Raw genomic sequence first — 20,412 nt, forward strand, 5'->3', positions numbered from 1 at the left:
GAAAAAGGATGGGTGATGTTTCGGGTCGGAACCCTTCTTCAGATTGAAAGAAGAGGGAGAAGAGGGGGGGAACTGAAGGTAGGAAAAGGCCAAAACAAATTACCAGCACCAGATGACCAAGGATGGTGGAGCCCATTGTTGGCTGAGAATGAGGTGATGACAAAGGGATACAGGGATGCGGACTGTGGCACTAGTAGGACAACTAAGGTGGGGAAGGGGGGAGTGAATGAAGGGGTTACTTGAAATTAGAGACATGAACGTTCATACCACTGGGTTGTAATCTGCCCAAGCGAAATATGAGGTGCTATTACCTCAATATGCATGTGGCCTCACTCTGACAGTGGAGGAGGTCCATGACAGAAAGTATGGGAAGGGGAGAGTTAAAATATTTGGCAACCAGGAGATTGCATAAGCCAAGGTGGTCTGAGCGTAAGTGTTCAGCAAAACGATCGCCCAGTCTGCGCTTAGTCTTGCCGCTATATAGGATCTCACACCGAGAATAATGGATAGTCGATGAGGTTGGAGGAGATGCAAGTGAACCACTGCCTTAACAATTTGGCTAAACAGTTGGGGTGCTGGATGGCTGCTGAGTTTGGTGGGAGTTGAGCCAAGAGTATTTAATTGTTAACACAAAGAACAGCAGATGCTAGTTTACCAAAAATTGACACAAAACGCTGGAGTAACTTTGTTAATTGAATAAACAAGCACATGACAGATGGAATAAAATGTAGGAAAATATGATGTCTATACTCTGCAAAAAGGTATTGAATTGAATTGAAAGATACAGCATGGAAATAGGCCATTCATCCTATCGGCTACAAGCATCGATCACCCGCTCACACCAGTTCTATTTTATCCTACTTTCTTAACCACACATACGGAGGCCAATTAACCTACAAACCCGCACGTCTTTGGGATGTGGGAGGAAACCAGAGTGTTCGTTGGAATCCCACGTGGTCACAGGGAGAACGTGCAGACTCCACACAGGGAGCACTCAAGGTCAGAATCGATCCCGGGTCTCTGGCGCTGTGAAGCAGCAACTCTACCAGCTGCGCCACTGTGCCGCTTCCTTAGAAAAGAAGAATACTTTTTAAATGGTGGAATCGAAAATGATGTGGGACTAAAATTAAAAGTGTTCAAAGGAACTTGGGGAGATTTTCTGGTAGTACAAGGAGACTAGGTTAACAAGGGCAGCATAGTGGCACAGCAGTAGAGCTGCTGCCTTACAGTGCCAGAGAACCAAGTTCGTTCCTGACCTTGGGTGCTGTCTGTACGGAGTTTCCATATTCTCCCTGTGACCGCGTGGGTTTTCGCTGGGTGCTCTGGTTTCCTCCCACATCCCAAAGACATGTAGGTTTGTAGTTTAGTTTAGTTTAGTTTATTGTCATGTGTACCGAGGTAAGTGAAAAGCTTTTGTTGCTTACTATCCAGTCAGCGGAAAGACAGTACATGATTACAATCAAGCCACCCACAGTGTACAGATACATAATACAGAGAATAATGTTTGGTGCAAGATAAGGTCCAATAAAGTCTGATTGAAGATAGCCCGAGGGTCTCCAATGAGGTAGATGGTAGGTCAGGACCATTCTCTAGTTGGTGTTAGGATTGTGCAGTTGGCTCTAGTGTGTAGGATAGAACTTGTGCGTGGGTGATCATAGGTCAGTGTGGACTCAGTGGGCTGAAGGGCCTGTTTCTACATTGTATCTCTAAACTAAACTGAAATCAGTGGCGAATGGGATTGCTCTGTCAACCAGCCTAGACTTCATTTCAAATGACTTTAAACATAATTTCTGTGAGTCTGGCCATGGATGAGCAAGAATTTTCCATTTCCCATGCACTTGCCAGCTGTAAATTCTTTCCCGAGATTGTGATGCTTTTAAAGGTTTCTAAAAGATATGGCCCTCACGGGTTGGAGGTCTCCCAGTTAGGATCGTACTTAGTTTGCACGGTTTATGTAAGCAACAAATCTTCTAGAGATTGCCACCGTGTAAGCGTACAGAGAGATGGCCAAACATTCCAATGCTCCTGGTTCAACAGCTGACATCTGCAGTTCTAGGAAATCAAATAAACGTAGATGCTGGAAACATACAGCAGGAGTGGAGACTTAGAGAAAATAAACTACTGGAAACACACAGCGGTCAGGCAGCATCTGCAGAAAGAGAAACAGTTGTCATTTGAGGTCAAACACCCTTTGTCATGGGTGGCACAGCAATAGAGTTGCTGCCTTGCAGCTCCGGAGAACCCGGTTCAATCCTGACTACAGGTGCTGTCTGAATGGAGTTCGAACGTTCTCCCCGTGACCTGCGTGGTTTTTTCCGGGTGCTCCGGTTTCCTCCCACACTTCAAAGACGTACAAATTTGTAGGTTAATTGGCTAGGTCTAATTGTAAATTGTCCCTTGTGTGTAGGATAGGGTTAATGTGTGGGGATCGCTGATCGGCGCGGACTCGGTAGGCTGAAGGGCCTGTTTCCACGCTGTATCTCTAAATAAAACTAAACAGTTGAAATAATTCATATTCGTTCATTGTTATCTAGCAAATCTACTTCAAGTTAGGTAGAAAAGAAACACACACAAAGTGCTGGTGTAACTCGGCAGGTCGTGCAGCATCAATGGAGAATGCATGGGTGATGTATCAGGTCGACACCTTTATTCAGACTGATTGGAGTAGGGAGAGAAAGCTGGAAAAGAGAGGTGGGTGCAGGATGAGATCTGGCAAGTGGTAGGTAGAGACGCAAGGAACCCCAGATGCTGGTTTACAAAAACAGACATAGAGTGCTGAAGTAACTCAGCGAGTTAAGTAGTATGTCTGGAGAACATGGATAGGTGACGTTTCAGATTGGGACCCATCTTCAGACTGATTGAGTTAGGTCGATATAGATACAGCTTCTGGAGGATTTGAGCTATAAGAAGAGGCTTGAAAAGCTGTCTTTTTTTCCCCTGGGGCATAGGAGGCTAAGGGGTGACCTTATAAAGATCTTTAGAACCATGAGGATCATAGATAAGATGTCTTGGCCCCAGGGCAGGAGAGGACAAAGCTAAAGGCCATAAGTTTAAGGTGGGAGGGAAACTATTTAAAAGGGACCTGAGGGGCATCTTCTTCACAAGGAAGGTCATGATTACATGGGACGCGCTTCCAAAACAAGTGGTAGAAGTGGCTACAATTAGGACATTTGAAAGACAGGTTACATGGATAGGTAACGTTTGAAGGGGAAAAAGCCAGTGTAGGTGTAAAAGGATGTCACTCGTACGCAGAGTCTTTTACTAAATAAGTTTATTAATAACACTACACACATTATGCCCTAGCTGTCCGTGGTCATCACTGGCACTAGAGAGCGAGCTGGAGGTGGGGAAGCTACAGTTATACAAGAGACCATGGGGAGTGGTTAGTAGTGGTGAGGTCACTATGTTAAAGGAACATGCACTGATCTACATCCTTCCTCTTGGAAACAAAAGCGACCACGGCTCATACGCTAGACTTAAACTATAAGCAGGGAGCAGATAGAATGCAGCACCACACAGACTACTCGTACCCACCGTACCGGACAGGCGGCCTGACCACTCGCCCAGAGCGGGTGCGCAACCCCCCATCCCCTTCGGCCGAAGGAAGAGCAGGGACGGGTGCGGGTACCGAGGCAGGGGAACCAGGGGAAGGAGGAGAACCGGGCGGCGATACCCGCAAACGCGCAGGCGAAGGAGGGGAAGGGGGCTGGGGCGAGCCGGGCACAGACAGTCGAGACGGCGCAGGTTGGGGCACGCGAGGATGGACGGGAGCAGGAGGCACATCAGGCACCGGTGACTGGACGGGAGGTGAATACGGGTCCGCTGGAGGCGGTGCAGGCTCGTTGACCAGCATCAGGTGCTGTCGGGTACGACGGTACACGGTGCCCTCGTAATTAACCAGGTACGACCGTGGAGAGTCAGCATTGCCGACGACCACGGCCAGCCGGTTGTGACCCGAGGCGGACTCCATCCGGACAACCTGGCCAGCGAACAGAGGGGGAAGGGGACGGGACGATTTGTCAAAGGAGCGTTTCTGAATCACTTGCTTTTCGATGATGCGCTCCTTGACAGCTGCAGGGCTGCGAGCCGTTGGTTTCAGGGATTGCTGGGAGACGGGGATGGGGGGTCTAGTGGTGCGGGACATGAGGCGCTGGGCCGGGGAGCCGAGCGCGGGGTCCCGGGTGATGTTGCGGAGGTTGAGGAGGGCAAGGTACAAGTCAGAACTGGTAAACCGACAACGTTCCATCAGTTCCTTCGCGCTGCGGACAGCGCGCTCTGCAAGTCCATTGCTTTGCGGGTACTCGGGGCTGCTGGTGATGTGGCGAAAGTTCCACAGGGTGGCGAAAGCGGCAAACTCCGCGCTGGTAAACTGGCTCCCGTTGTCGGACTGGAGGGATGCCGGGGAACCAAAGGTAGAGAAGTGGCGGCGAAGCTTCCCGATGACGGCAGCAGACGTGAGGGACGGCAGCAGGTCCACCTCGAACCAGCTGGAGTAGGAGTCCACCAGGACCAGGTAGTGTTTGCCACGCCACTCGAAAATGTCGGCGGCAACAGCCATCCACGGCAACTCGGGAGCCGGCTGCTGCAGGAGAGGCTGGCGCTGCTGATGAGGTAGTAGGCGGTTGCAGGCAGCGCAGGCGGAGACCCTGTCCCGGATGTCCCGAACCATGCCAGGCCAGTAAAATTGTGCTTGGGCCTGGGATAAAGTGGCCTCCACCCCGGGGTGTCCGTTGTGGGCAGTCTTGAAGTAGTGATCTCGCAGCGCGGCCGGCACCACGACCTTGTGACCCTTCACCACCACGCCCGCGTGCAGCACCAGTTCATCCCGAACCAGGAAGTAGGGCACGGCACCAGCCGGCAGGGAAGACCGTCGGTCAGGCCAGCCACGGCGGATGACGCTCTCAAGCTGTTGCAGGGCAGGATCAGCGGCAGTGTGTGTGACCAGGGACTGCATCTGCCAAGATGGAACGATGTTGACGTTCAACACCATCAGGTCAGCCGATTCGTACGGATGGCGGGAAATGGAAGGTAGTGGGGCATGGGACAAAGTGTCTGCCACGAACATCTCCTTGCCCTTGCGGTACACGATATCGAAGGTAAAGCGCTGAAGCTGCAGCATCATCCGCTGCAAACGGGACGAGGCTGCGTGGATGGGCTTGTTCAGAATAGAGACCAGCGGTTGGTGGTCAGTTTCGATGGTGAAGGTGTTGCCCAGAACGTAGTCTTTGAATTTGGAGCACGCGAACACCACGGCAAGGAGCTCTTTTTCAATCTGCGCGTATCGCTGTTCAGCAGGGGTCATTGTGCGAGAGGCATAGGAGACGGGCAGCTGCCGGTCGTCATAGAGCTGCAGGCAGGCAGCACCAAGGCCGAATCGAGATGCATCGCAGGTGAGGACGATTGGCCTGTTCAGGTCGAAAAACTGCAAAGTGGGGGTCCGTGCGAGTCTGGACTTCAGGGCCACGAAGGCCGACTGGTGGTGCGGGAGCCAGGCCCAGGCATATTCCTTCTTGGTCAGCTCCCTCAGGGGGGCACTCAGTTCGCTGAGGTCGGGTATGAACTTGCCTAAGTAGTTGACCATGCCCAGAAAGCGCTGCAGGCCGGGCACGTCAGTGGGAGCGGGCATATCGGTGATCGCCGCCGTCTTCTCGGGGTCTGGCTTCAGGCCCCCCGCCGTGAAAACATGGCCAACGTAGGTGACTTCCTCAACGCGGAATCGACACTTCCGTTGATTGAGTTTGAGATTGATCTCACGAGCCCTGTCCAGGACTTGGCGGAGGTGTCGGTCGTGCTCGGCGACGTCCCTCCCGTACACCAGGATGTCATCCACAATGATGGCGCACGGCAACCCGGCAAACAGCTGTTCCATTGTACGCTGGAAAACCTCGCTTGCTGAGTTGATCCCAAAAGGCATGCGGAGGAAACGGAACCTGCCAAAAGGTGTGCTGATGGTGGTCAGGAAGGAGGAACGTGCATCCAAAGGGATCTGCCAAAAGGAGCTCTTGGCATCTAGGACCGAGAAAACTGTGGCTGGACCGACCTGTGCCGCGACGTCCTCCACCGTCCGCATGGGGTAGTGCGGGCGTTTGATAGCCAGGTTCAGGTCTTTCGGGTTGATGCAGATCCTGATCTCGCTCGCATCCTTCTTGGCAGCGACCACAATGGTGGAGACCCACTGGGTGGGGGCACTCACCTCCTTGAGGATGCCCATGTCCACCATGCCACGTAGTGTGGACTCCACGCGGCCCTTCATGGCAAAAGACACACGGTGGGCCGGTCTAACCACCGGGTTGACCCCCGGGTCAACAACGATCTTGTAGGCACAGGGCAGCTTCCCCAGGACGTCATCAAATCGGTCGGGATACTCGATCAGGGGGTCCATGGGGGCCTCCACCAGGTGGATGTCGCGGTGGAATGAAACCAAGCCAAAGTCCTGGCATGCACGGGCGCCCAGCAGGGTGACGTTGTCAGATGCTAGCAGGAGGAACGTGAGGGGCCGAGAGGTCTTCAGAACAGTACAGATAACCGTTGCCTTCCCCACGGCAACCAGAACACCTCCCCCATAGGCATGAAGGCGGGAGTCGTCAGGAGTAACCCTCTCCCCCGAGCTTATCTGCTTGAAGAGGCCAACAGACATAACATTTGCAAAAGCACCAGTATCGACCTTGGCAGGGAAGGAGTGTCCATTGACAGTAACATGCACGGAAGGATCCGTTATCAACGCAGGTGCACCCAAAAGCGAAAACACTGTATCTGGATCGGGGAGTTCCTCGTGTTGGTGCTGGGAACCGGTTGCGCTATCACTGTTCGCAAGGTTGTTTAGACTCCTTCTAGGAGCAGGGACAGGTCTCCCACGAGAACGACAGGCTGCAGAAAAGTGGTTCATTTTCCCGCAGGAATTACAGGTTTTGCCCTGCGCTGGGCAAACGTTAAACTGGTGTGACGAGAAGTTGCAGTTTGGGCATCGGCGAGGGGTGACCGTAGTGGGCGCGGAGGGGTCGACCCTGACCGGCGGGGCATTTAGCCGCCGGCGTCCGGTGAAATTTATGTCATGGGACGCCGGCCGAGATACTGAGGCAACAGCAGAAGCCATGCGTGCAGCATGCACGGCGTCCTTTAGCGACAGGTCAGGCTTCATCAGGAGCTCGTCATGTAGCTTGCAGTTTAGGAGACCGTTGACCAGGACGTCCCTGATCATCTCGTCGGGTGTGATCTTTTCAAGGCGGCACCTCCGAGCCATATGCCTCAAAGAAGCAATGAAGGTGTCAACGTGCTCCCCAGGAGCCTGACGACGCGTGAAAAAGTTAAAACGCTCGATAATGTTATTGGTGGGTATATCACACAGGGCAGTGAACTTGGCCATGAGACATACCGGGTCGTCGCGGTCCTCCGGAGGGGCGAAATCGAACGAAGCATATCGTTCCATTGCCTCCGGACCAGCCAGGTTGAGGAGCAGGTGAGCTCGTACTGCAGCAGTTGCATCAGGATGGGCAATCGCGATATAGTGTTCGTAGTCCCGCTGGAAGACCGTCCAGCGGTGCACTATGTCCCCATCGAAAACGAGCGTGTCCGGACGACGACACGAGGAAGCCATAGCAAAGTGGAAGGAGGGGACACAATTGGGAGAAACAAATAATAAAATAAAAACCGGTAAACAGGAGACGCAAGTCTACCGATCTGACACCATGTAAAAGGATGTCACTCGTACGCAGAGTCTTTTACTAAATAAGTTTATTAATAACACTACACACATTATGCCCTAGCTGTCCGTGGTCATCACTGGCACTAGAGAGCGAGCTGGAGGTGGGGAAGCTACAGTTATACAAGAGACCATGGGGAGTGGTTAGTAGTGGTGAGGTCACTATGTTAAAGGAACATGCACTGATCTACAGTAGGCAAGTGGGATTAGCTTGGTCATGCAACTTGGTTGGCACAGACCATTGAGCCGAAAGCCCTTGATGAATTTTGAGTTGGGTAGATATGGATACAGCTTCATTCATAAAAGTGATCCACTGCTGAAATCAACCTGCAACTCCAATCCATCCATGGTCTCTATCCTTTCAACCCCATTTCTGTGGAAAATGCAGTGTTTCTACATCTCCATCCTCCTGCTCACTCTCCACTATGACAGTGGCATTCCTAGAGCTATCTCGGTCAGACATTCAGGAATCCCTTTTCTGAACCTGTCCACCAGCCCATCTGTCCATTCATCCTTCAAATGCGCCTTAAAATTTAAATCTTTAGTTACATTATCCCTACATATCTGGAATAGATAGGGTGAATGCACAAAGACTTTTATCCAGTTTACGGGAATCAAGAACCAGAGGACATAGGTTTAAAGTGAGAGGGGAATGATTTAATAGGAACTGGAGAGGCAACTTTTTCCACATAGAAGGTGGTGGGTATATGGAACGTGCTGCCAGAGGACGTAGTTGAGACCGGTTCTATAACAACATTTAAAAAAACATTTGGACAGATACATGGCTAGGAAAGGTATAGAAGGATAGAGGCCAAACGTGGGCCAGTGGGACTAGCGTGGCTAAGTTAGGCCAAAGGGCCTGTTTCAATGCTCTATCACCTGATGACGTCTTGGCTATCCTAAAGTCCCTTTCTTTTATTTGGCCTTGATTTTTGTACAGGTCAGCTTCTGAGAAATGCCTGGGATAACCTGCTGTGTTAAATGCATCATATAAATGCATACTATTGTATTCACTGAATTGAACCTATATGATGTGTTGCTATAATATCTTGTTATACTGGTCAAATGATTTGTCATGTACAGTAGAAAACATTAATCATGGATGTCTGTATTTACAGCAATTTTACGAAGTACCCATAGCAATGCAAGCCATCTTTGATCTGATTGAAACCTTCACAACAAGGATCAAAGAGATGGAAAAACAGAAGAAAGAGGGAATAGTATGTAAGAAGGAAGATAAACCAAGATCACTAGAAAGCTTTTTGGCAAGGTATGTACAGTCTGAAAATAAAAGTGTAATAAAAATGAGTGTGATTTATTTCAGTTCCCAAAAACAGATTTACACTTTAGTTAGTTTAGTTTATCATCACATGGTACAGTGAAAAGCTGTTTGTTGCGTGCTATCCAGTCAGCGGAAAGACCATACATGATTACAGTCAAGCTGTCCACAGTGCACAGATACAAGACAAAGGGAATAACGGTTAGTGCAAGATAAAGTCCAATAAAGTCTGATTAAAGATAGCCCGAGGGTCTTCAATGAGGTAGATAGTAGCTCAGGACCGCTCTCTAGTTATTGGTAAGATGGTTCAGTTGCCTGATAGAAGCTGGGAAGAACCTGTCACTGAATCTGGTGGTGTGCGTTTTCACACTTCTATACCTCTTGCCTGATGGGAGAAGGGAGAAGAGAGAGTGAGACACCGGGGGTGAGACTCGTCCTTGATTATGCTAGTGGCCTTGCCGAAGCAGCTTGAAGTGTAGATGGAGTCAATGGAAAGAAGGCAGGTTTGTGCATTGGTTTGGGCTGCATCCACAATTCTCGGCTTTGTCCATTTATTTATTAATTCCCTATCTGGTACATTGCTGACGCTCTTTTAAATAGAAGCAGTTTAACCATAAGTCATTGAATTTGATATCTTAATAACAGACATTTGCTTTGCCGGCAATCAGTGGGAGAAAGAACCAAAGTGTGTCAGATGAAGAGCGAAGAAGGGTGAAATGTAAAGCCGGAGGGAGTGGTGTAGGTGGAAGGGGATAGGGAAAAGAGGGAATTAAAAGCAAAATGGGGGATTCGGGGGATGGGAGATGAGTGTAGGAAGGGGGGAAAAGAGTAGGATGACTGGGAGGGGGGTGGGGAGTGATAGATGGTGGGAGAAATAATACCGGGGTACGTTTAGGTTTATTATTGTCACGTATAATGAGGTACAGTGAAAAACTTTGTTTTGCATGCTATCCAGTCAAGTCAGATAATATCATACCTAAATACAATCAAGCCAATCTCAAGTACAGGGGGATCGAGTAATTACAGGGGAATCGAGAACCAGAGGACAAATGTTTAAGATGAGGGGGGAAAGATTTGATAGGAACCTGAGGGGTAACTTTTTTACACAAAGGGTGGTGGGTGTATGGAATGAACTGCCGGAGGAGGTAGCTGAGGCAGGTATTATCGCAATGTTTAAGAAACATTTAGGCAGGTACAAGGATAGGATAGGTTTAGAGGGTTATGGGCCAAACGAAGGGAAGTGGGACTAGTGTAGATGGGACATGTTGGTCGGTATGAGCAAGTTGGGCTGAAGGACCTGTTTCCATACTGTATGACTATGAATCTACTATAGTGGAACAAAGTGGAAGATATAGGGTGCAGATTATAGTTCTCAGCATTGTAGCGCACCATTTCCAGAGACAAAGTCCAATGTCCACATTGGGGTAGAGGAGAATTGGACAGTACCCTAGCTTATGGAAGGACCATATAGAAGCTTAATAACAGAGGGGAAGAAGGAGTGGGTATAGGAGGCGTTTCCCTATGTACCGGTTACCCTGGAGTTCCTGTACACCACATGGCAGCAGAGCTGAGAACAGAGAAATAACTGAAGTGTTTTCATTAGCTCATTCTCTCCCTCAGATTCCGCTGGAGAAGACGTTTATTTATTATTTCTACCCCAAGCGATGAAGAATGGGCATATCAACATCAGCTTTATGCCTTAAACTCGCAAGCTTGTAACCTGGGTAAGATTCAGCCTTCTTATCGATCAATGTCTATCCTTGCATTGCATAGAGGGATATCATTTGGAATACATTGCTGTCCATTTCAAAGATTTCTTATGGTTCATTTTAGTTGGAATGAAATACAACAAACGAAACTAATTTTAATGTACCCAACCTGAATCACCCACAAATAAAATGTATAAGAGCAATCTAGTTCTTTAAATCCCAAACCTGTGTTTAGTCAGAAGTAGAAACAAGCAACTGCAGATGCTGGTTTACACAATAGGGTACACACAGTGGTGCAGCGGTAGAGTTGCTGCCTTATAGTGCCAGAAACCCAGGTTCGATCCTGACTACAGGTGCTATCTGTATGGAATTTGCATCTTCTCCCTATGACCGCATGGGTTTTCTCCGGATGGTCCGGTTTCCTCCCTCACTCCAAAGTCGTGTAGGTTTGTAGGTTAATTGGTTTCTGTAAATTGTCCCTGGTAGGTGGTATAGAACTAATGTACGGGGTGATCGCTGGTTGGCGTGGGCTTGGTGGGCCGATGGGTCTGTTTCTGCGCTGTATCCCTAAAGTCCAAAGTAAAGTCTAAAGTCATTGCTGTCAATTTCTAAGATTTATCGTGGTTCATTTTAGTAGGAATATAAAATACAACTGCAATTAATCTTATTTTAACTAACCTGAATCAACAATAAATAGAATGTATAAGAGCAAACTAGTTCCTTAAATTTCAAAACATTATTCAGTAGGAGGTACCTGCCTCAGCTACCTCCTCTGACAAGGAACTGCAGATGCTGGTTTACACAAAAGGACACAAAGTGCTGGACTAACTCAGCGGGTCAGGCAGCATCTCTAGAGAACGTGGATAGGTGATGATTCGGGTTGGGACCTTTCTTCTGAACTTTTTCCATTATCTGCAGAATTTATTTAACTTGTGATCTACAATTTATTCCTGAAGATTAACATAAGAATAAATCTCTTATTTTGAAGGTTTACGTCACTTGGCTGTGCTGAAGATGATGGGTGTGGGCACTGATGTTGGAGGCGTTTTGGAACTCTATCCTATTAATGGTAAGATTTTCACTAAATTTGGATAAGTTTAACAATCTTTATTAAATAACTAGACAAAGTTGGGCCCAAAGCTCTCCTGCATTGGTGCAGCACCCTGTCCACCCCCCCCTCCCCTCTCTCCTCAACCCCCCCTCCCCTCTCTCCTCAACCCCCCCTCCCCCCTTTTAAACTTTAAAATGTGAATAACTGAAAAAATATAACACCGATTTCAATAAAACTACTTGCATTATCACTTAAGTGACAATGGTGAGGAAGGTGGGCCTAAAATTGTTGCGCTATCGTGTACCGTTTTGGCTGAAGTTCAGTCACAAACAAGATAACAAATGAGAGTTGTAGTATATAGATAAGTAACTGCGCATACTGGTTTATCCCAAGGAAAGATACAAAGTGCTGGGGTAACTCAGCATGTCAAGCAGCATCCCAGGAGATCATGGATAGCTCACGTTTCGTGTTGAGACTCTTCTTCAAACTTAATGCAGTTGTTTGAGCTAAACCTCATCTGCTTACGACAGCCAATATATTCCAAAGTAGATACAAAGAACTGCAGATACTGGTTTACAAAAAAAAAGATACAAACTGCTGGAGTAGCTCAGTGGGTCAGGCAGCATCACTGGAGAACATGGATACGTGATGTTTCATGTCAGGACCCTTCTTCAAATACTTCCAACGCATACATGCTTCTATAGTATATGGAAATAATGATTTTGTGTTCAGGAGGGTAATTTAAGAGAGGCTTTCTCATGGCTAACTTTTATAGAGACATAGAGAATCATGCAGTCTTACAGCATGGAAATAGGCCCTTCGGCCCAACATGCCCACACCGACCAATGTGTCCCATCTACAATAGTCCCACTGCCTGCATTTGGCTCTTATCCCTCTAAACTGGTCTTATCCATGTCTACATTTTTCTTTCAAATTGTAATAGGACCTGCCTCAACTACATCCTCCGTCAGCTTGTTCCAAACACCCACCAGCCTTTGAGTGAAAAGTTACCCCTCCGGTTTCTATTAAATCTTCCCCCCCCCCCCCCCCCCATTTTAAACCTATGTCCTCTGGTTCTCGATTCCCCTACTCTGGGTAAGAGGCTCTGTGGATCCACCCAATCTATTTCTCTCATGATTTTATACACACCTATAAGATCACTCCTCATCCTCCTGTGCTCCGGGGAACAGAATCCCAGCCTGCTCAACCTCTCCCTATAGTTCAGACCCTTGAGTCCTGGCAACATCCTTGCAAATCTTCTCTGTACGCTTTCCAACATGACAACATCTTTCCTGTAACATGGTGTCTAGAACTGAACGCAATACTCTAAATGCGGCCTCATCAATGTCTTATATAACTGTAACATGACCTCCCAACGTCCATACTCAATACTCTGACTGATGAAGGCCAATGTGCCAAAAGCCATTTTGACCACCCTATCTACTTATGATGCCACCTTCAAGGAACTATGTACCTGCACTCCTAATCCCTCTCCTTTACAACACTTACCAAAGCCCTACCATTCACCATGTAGATCCTGCCCATGTTGAACGTTCCAAAATGCAACACCTCACATTTCTCTGCATTAAATTCCATCCACCATTCCGCAGCCCACCTGGCCAACCCATCAAGATCTTGCTGCAATTTTTGACATCCATCTTCACTATCTGCAATGTTTAGTATAATCTGTAAACTTGCTAATGTTGCCATGTACGTTCTCATCCAAATCATTGATATAGATGACAAACAGTAATGGGCCCAGCACCAAACCCTGAGGCACACCACTAGTCACAGGCCTCCAGTCCGAGAAGCAACCTTCACCATCACACTCTGCTTCCATCCATGAAGCCAATCTTCTGTTCATTCAGCTATCTCTCCTTGGATCCCATGCGATTTGACCTTCCAGAGCAGCCTGATGCACCTCTAAAAGAGTTTGTTTAGGCCATATTTGGAGAATTGTGTGCAATTCTGGTCGCCCCATTCCAGGAAGGATGTGGCGGCTTTCGACTTTATTTTAGACGTTAGATATACAGCGCAGAAACAGGGCCTTCGTCTTACCAGGTGCTCGCCGACCAGAGATTCCCGTACACTAGCACTAGTCAACACACTGGGGACAATTTACAATTTTACAGAAGCCATTAAACTACAAACGTATACGTCTTTGGAATGTGGGAGAAAACCGGAGCATCCGGAGAAAACCAGACGGTCACAGGAAAAACGTACAAACTCTGTATAGGCAGCGCCAAGTCATGGTCGAACCCGAATCTCTGGCACTGTAAGGCAGCAACTCCACCGCTACATCACTGTGCTGCTCGTCTACTGCTGCGTCACAGTGCTGCCCTTTGGAGAGGGTGCAGAAGAGGTTTACCAGGATGCTGCCTGCATTAGGGGGCATTTCTGGAGTTCCAGAAAAACAAATCCAAATTGTGGAGTACAGAGGCAAATAAATAAATGATGGGTCTTTGTCCCAAACATTATGGAGGGCACTGTAGATAGGGTAGACTATCAGACCCTTTTTCCCCAGGGCGGAAATGTCAAAAACTGTAGGGCATAGCTTTAAGGCGAGAGGGGTAAAGTTTAAAGGAGATGTGCAGGGGAAGTTTTTTTACATGGAGGGTGGTGGGTACCTAGAATGCTCAACCAGAGGTGGTGGCAGATACGAAAGTGGCGTTTAAAAGGTTTTTACATTTACACATGAATATGCAGGGTATGGAGGGAAATGAATCATGTGTAGGCAGATGAGATCATGTTATCTTGTTATTATGTTTGGCACAGACATTGTCCTATAAAGCTGCAACATGATTTCATGACTCTTATACTCAATACCCTTCGATATAGGCAAGCAGGCCATAAGCCTTCTTTACCACTCTAACTACTTGTGTTGCCACTTTCAGTGAGCGATAGATAGACTTAGACCCTAAGATTTATCCACAAGTAATTTGATTTGTAATGCGGTGATGTTTTATCAGTTAAATATTTTCCAAATTCTTCTATAAATATAAATCCAACCACTCCCTCCAAACAAACTGTCAAGAACTTGAAATCCCCCAAGATTTCCTGTTTCAGATGTGGCAGTTTTCAAAGTTTGTGTTTTTGTAATTCTGTTGCTATTAGCCTTCTGTTCACAAGTCAAATTGAAGAAAGTAGCAAATCTTAACACAGAAATCCTGGGAGGAATGTGGTTTCCTCTGTTTCTCACATAATGGGAGTCAGGGAGGAGGAAACATTGCGGTTCGCAGCGTTGAACTGCATTGGAATTCATGGCACCACTAGCCAAGGCTCCTTGGGAGAACATTCAAAACCAGATAAACTTCAACTTTTTGTTTTAAGGGTATGGGGATTGTGTACTCATGACAGGGGTATTTGATGTGGTCTTCTGCCGGTAGGATTAACATACCGGCAGTGATCTCATACAAATATCGAAGTAAACTAAAAAAGTACAAGATTCAAAGGTTTGGCTGGCTTCTTAATCAAAGTCAATCTCAACAAAACTGGTTAAACAAACCTTCACATCTGTGTGTAATTTATCTTATTCCACATCTGCTGAACTGAATACAAATCTGGCTTTATAAGTTAACTGTATTCAGTGCTTTTTTTTTGTAGACAAATCATGCCACTACGCATGTTATCTATTCATGTAGATCTATTTACTGCTGTTTAGACTTTAGACTTCAGAGTTGCAGTATGGAAACAGGCCCTACGACCCACCGAGTCCGCGCCAATCAGCGATCACCTCGTCCACTCACACTATCCGACACATTAGAGACAATTTACACTTTACAGTAGTCAATTAACCTACAAACCTGTACGTCTTTGGAGTGCAGGATGAAACCGGAGAACATGGCAGCAATATTACCGTTGCACCAGCGTGCTACCCCTTTTCTACAATGGATCATATTGGAAAAATGAAAAGATTGAATATATATAATTGAATATGTGATTGTTCATCAATCTATTTTTTTAAACTTTTCAGAGATGTAGGTACGATGCACAACATTATTTAAAAAAAAAGCATTGATCATATTTATATTTCATTGCAATGATTAAATATATCTTTTATATGGAATTTAAAATAGTAATATTGTGAAAATGCATAAAGCTGAAAAGGTAATAACTCACAGTGCCAGAGACCCGGGTTCCATCCTGACCTCGGGTGCTGTCTGTGTGGAGTTTGCACCTTCCCGCTATGACCACATGGGTTTCCTCCGGGTGTTCCAGTTTCTTCCGACATCCCAAAGTTGTAGGTAAATTGTCCCTCTATAAACAGTCCCTAATGTGTATAAACAGTCCCCAATGACCTGCAGACGCTGGTTAATACACAAAAGGCACAAAGTGCTGGAGTAACTCTGAAGAAGGGTCCCGATCCGAAATGTCGGCTATCCATGTTCTCTAGAAATGCTGTCCGACCTGCTAAGTTACTCCAGCACTTTGTGTCCTAATGTGTGGGGAGTGGATGAGAAAGTAGGATGCCACAGAACTAATGTGACCAGATGATCGATGGTTAGCTTGGGCTGAAAGGCCTGTTTCCATGGTATATCTCCAAAACTTAAAAAAATATATAAATAGTTATTTCTTATTCATAAGGTAGTAATTTTGCCTTCTGATAAAAAATCTTTGTATTTCGCAATATATATTTTTAATGGGATATTGTTATTTATGAATTCATTGATTACTTTCAAGAAAAATATTAATAAAGGGCAATTTCACCAGAATCGCAGTTGAATGTATTATAAAACATGTGTTTGGTAAAATAAGTGAATTGACAATGTTTGTTCCATGTACAGGCACTACATCTGTAGACCGTGAAGATCTCTCGCAATCCTTGGTGAAAGACATACGGGATTATTTCCAGGTCAGCCCCGAGTATTTCTCAATGCTCTTGGTGGGCAAGGATGGAAACGTCAAGTCCTGGTATCCAACCCCAATGTGGAACATGGCCATTGTGTACGACCTTGTTGATTCTATGCAGCTCCGCAGGCAAGAAATGGCGATTCAACAGTCCCTGGGCATGCGATGCCCAGAAGATGAATATGGATACAGTTACCATGGTTACCAAGATGGATACCATCAGCAGGGTCACTATGGTGGAAACCCTTACTAGAATCAAATAAAATGTGGCATTTTGATTAGAATGCTGCGAAATCCATGGACTACGTTTTAAAAAGCATCTAACATATGCCCTTTGAGACCAATTGGAGTTTTGTTTTTTATATAATTACTGAACATACTCTGCCATAGTCATCAGGGACATTTTGGACATATTGAAAGATAATCTCTAGGTTCTGTTGATTTAAAGGACAAAAAGTAGAAGCAGAGGCCATACAGTTGTCTTTGCAAGAAATATCTTACAGCTGATACTTATCATGGAATGTATGTATATCCATAATTAGAGGTGTTTTTTGTTTGTTCTGCATATTTATTGTGCATTAAAGGGAGAAAGACGCATCAAATTTAAGGAATTAAATAGAAATAGATGGCCTCTGACTGTATGAAATAGACTTAATCGGAATTGTTCCTCTGAATTTTCAATCACCCGAGTTGTATTTATGCTGATGCAAAGAAAATTTTGCAAAAAAATACACCAGTCTTGGTAGCGCCTGCTTTAGATGGTATTGATAACTGCTGCAATGAAATGCATGCGTGGAATAGAATGCACTTTATTGCATGCAAAAGATGCATAATATTTCAAATGTTTGGATTTGGCATCATACCCCTAATATATCAATCATTACAAATACTAGTTATTTTACCTAAGAAGGAAATGTGCTTGCACTATGAACATATCCACATCATCAATTTGAATGTAATGACATATCCTTGGCTCTGCATTGCATCTGACACACATTTACAAAGAAAGGCGTTTGCAAGGCATGGACTGAATTGGATAATGCCATTTCTTTTTCAAAATAAACACTCTGGGCAGTACGAGAGAGTCTCACAAAGCATCAGGAGGCTGCTACACCCTTGTTCTGTGACACAGATACATCATAACAATAGAAAATGCTGCAGTGCATATCAGGTCAATCAGCATCTGTGGAGGTAGAAACAGATGCAACAGTTCAAGTCATTGATCTGACTCCATTTTACTTTCCATTTAGGCTGCCTGACCCACAGAATATTTCTAGCATCGTGAAAACAGATTATCTGGCTAATGCCGTTGCTGTTTGTGGGCCTTGCTACTCACAATTAATCTGCCTTGTATCTCACATTACAACAGCGACGAAGCCTCAAAGGTATTTCATTGACTGTAAAGAACTTCAAGATGTGCTAAGATTGTGAAATGAACTGTTAGTTAGTTAGTGTAGCATATTGTCATATGTACCGAGCGAGGTACAGTGAAGAGCTTTTCTTGCGTGCTACCCAGTCAGCGGAAAAACTATACATGATTACAATTGAGCCATATATAAATGCAAGTCTTTTTAGTTGACCAAATCATTCCCAGATAGAGGAGATAAGAAGGATTAATGTTTATACAATATCCCGCCTATTAAAATACATCCACCTGGGATAGAAACATTTGCAACAATGATACTTTTCTTTTTAAGTGATTAACAAAATTTAATCATGTTAACTTGGGGAAGCAATTGCAACACAAGGAATTTTCTGACCAGGTGGTTCAATTGATAGGTGCTGTGAAAGAACTTTCCTAATATTTAATTAGATTTGATAAGAGAACTCGAGGTAAAGGAACCGCTTATGAACTAGTGATCATAATATGATTAGTTTTAATCTGCAATTTGAGAGGGAGAAGGTTAAATCAGAAGTGTCAGTGTTGCAGTTGAACAAAGGGGACTATGAAGGCATGAGAGAGGAGCTGGCCAAAGTCGACTGGAAAGGGATCCTAGCAGGAATGACGGTGGAACAGCAATGGCAGGAATTTCTGGGCATAATCCGGAAGACGCAGGATCAATTCATTCCAAAGGGGAAGAAAGATCGTAAGGGGAGTAGGAGGCAACTGTGACTGACAAGGGAACTTAGGGATGGAAAAGAAAAGATGTATAACACAGCAAAGGGTAGCAGGAAGCCAGAGGATTGGGAAACAGAAGGTAACAAAGCGGGCAATACGGGCTGAAAAGATGAAGTACAAGGGGAAGCTGGCCAAGAATATAAAGAAGGACAGTAAAAGCTTCTTTAGATATGTTAAGAGAAAAAGAGTAGCAAAGTCAAATGTGGGTCCCTTGAAGGCAGACATGGGTGAAATTATTATGGGTAACAAGGAAATGGCAGAAAAGTTGAACAGGTACTTCGGATCTGTCTTCACTAAGGAAGAGACAAACAATCTCCCAGATGTCCTAGGGGACAGAGGATCTAGGGGGGTAGAGGAACTGAAATAAATTTTCATTAGGTGAGAAATAGTATTGGGTAGACTGATGGGACTGAAGATTGATAAATCCCCAGGGCCTGATGGTCTGCATCCCAGGGTCCTCAGGGAGGTGGCTCTAGAAATAGTGGACGCATTGGTGATCATTTTCTAATGTTCAATAGATTCAGGATCAGTTCCTGTGGATTGGAGGATAGCTAATGTTATCCCACTTTTCAAGAAAGGAGCGAGAGAGATAACGGGGAATTACAGACCAGTTAGCCTGACATCGGTGGTGGGGAAGATGCTGGAGTCAATTATTAAAGAGGTAATAACGGTGCATTTGGATAGCAGTAAAAGGATAAGTCCAAGTCAGCATGGATTTATGAAAGGGAAATCATGCTTGACTAATCTTCTGGAATTTTTTGAGGATGTGACAAGTAAAATGGATGAAGGGGAGCCAGTGGTGTAGTGTATTGAGACTTTCAGAAAGCCTTTGATAAAGTCCCACAAGGCAGATAGGTGAGCAAAATTAAAGCACATGGTATTGGAGGTAGGGTGTTGACACAGATAGAGAATTGGTTGGCAGACAGGAAGCAAAGAGTAGGAGTAAACGGGTCCTTTTCAGAATGGCAGGCAGTGGCGAGTGGAGTGCCGCAAGGCTCGGTGTTGGGGCCGCAACTGTTTACCATATATATTAATGATTTGGATGAAGAAATTAGAAGTAACACTAGCAGGTTTTCGGATGACACAAAGCTGGGTGGCAGTGTGAACTGCGAAGAGGATGTTAAGAGGGTGACCTGGACAGGTTGAGTGAGTGGGCAGATGCATGGCAGATGCAGTATAATATAGATAAATGTGAGGTTATCCACTTTGGCGGCAAAAACAAGGAGGCAGATTATTATCTCAATGATGTCAGGTTAGGTAAGGGGGAAGTGCAGCGAGGCCTGGGTGTCCTTGTACACCAGTCACTGAACGTTGGCATGCAGGTACAGCAGGCAGTGAAGAAAGCTAATGGCATGTTGGCCTTCATAACGAGAGGATTTCAGTATAGGAGTAAAGAGGTTCTTCTGCAGTTGTATAGGGCCATGGTAAGACCACATCTGGAGTATTGTGTACAGTTTTGGTCTCCTCATTTGAGGAAGGACATCCTTGTAATTGAGGCATTTGCAGCATAGGTTAACGAGATTTATCCCTGGGATGGCAGGATTGTCATATGAGGAAAGATTGTATTCACTGGAGTTTAGAAGGATGAGAGGGGATCTTATAGACAAATAAAATTATAAAAGGACTGGACAAGCTAGATGCAGGAAAAATGTTCCCAATGTTGGGCGAGTCCAGAACCAGGGGCCACACACAGTCTTAGAATAAAGG

General features: G+C 45.9%; 1 protein-coding gene across 1 annotated transcript in view; it reads left to right on the forward strand.

Moving 5' to 3' along the window:
• The window catches only part of ccdc80 (coiled-coil domain containing 80), a 32,366-nt gene extending 14,172 nt beyond the window's left edge, over nt 1-18,194 (forward strand). The window contains exons 4-7 of the mRNA XM_078409223.1: nt 8,818-8,969; nt 10,599-10,702; nt 11,676-11,756; nt 16,523-18,194. Coding sequence (XP_078265349.1) covers nt 8,818-8,969; nt 10,599-10,702; nt 11,676-11,756; nt 16,523-16,839 — 654 coding nt within the window. The 3' untranslated portion in view covers nt 16,840-18,194. The remainder of the gene's footprint in view (nt 1-8,817; nt 8,970-10,598; nt 10,703-11,675; nt 11,757-16,522) is intronic.
• The last annotated feature ends 2,218 nt before the right edge of the window (nt 18,195-20,412 follow it).

Source organism: Rhinoraja longicauda, chromosome 12 (genome assembly GCF_053455715.1).
Source record: "Rhinoraja longicauda isolate Sanriku21f chromosome 12, sRhiLon1.1, whole genome shotgun sequence".
NCBI lineage: Eukaryota > Metazoa > Chordata > Chondrichthyes > Rajiformes > Arhynchobatidae > Rhinoraja > Rhinoraja longicauda.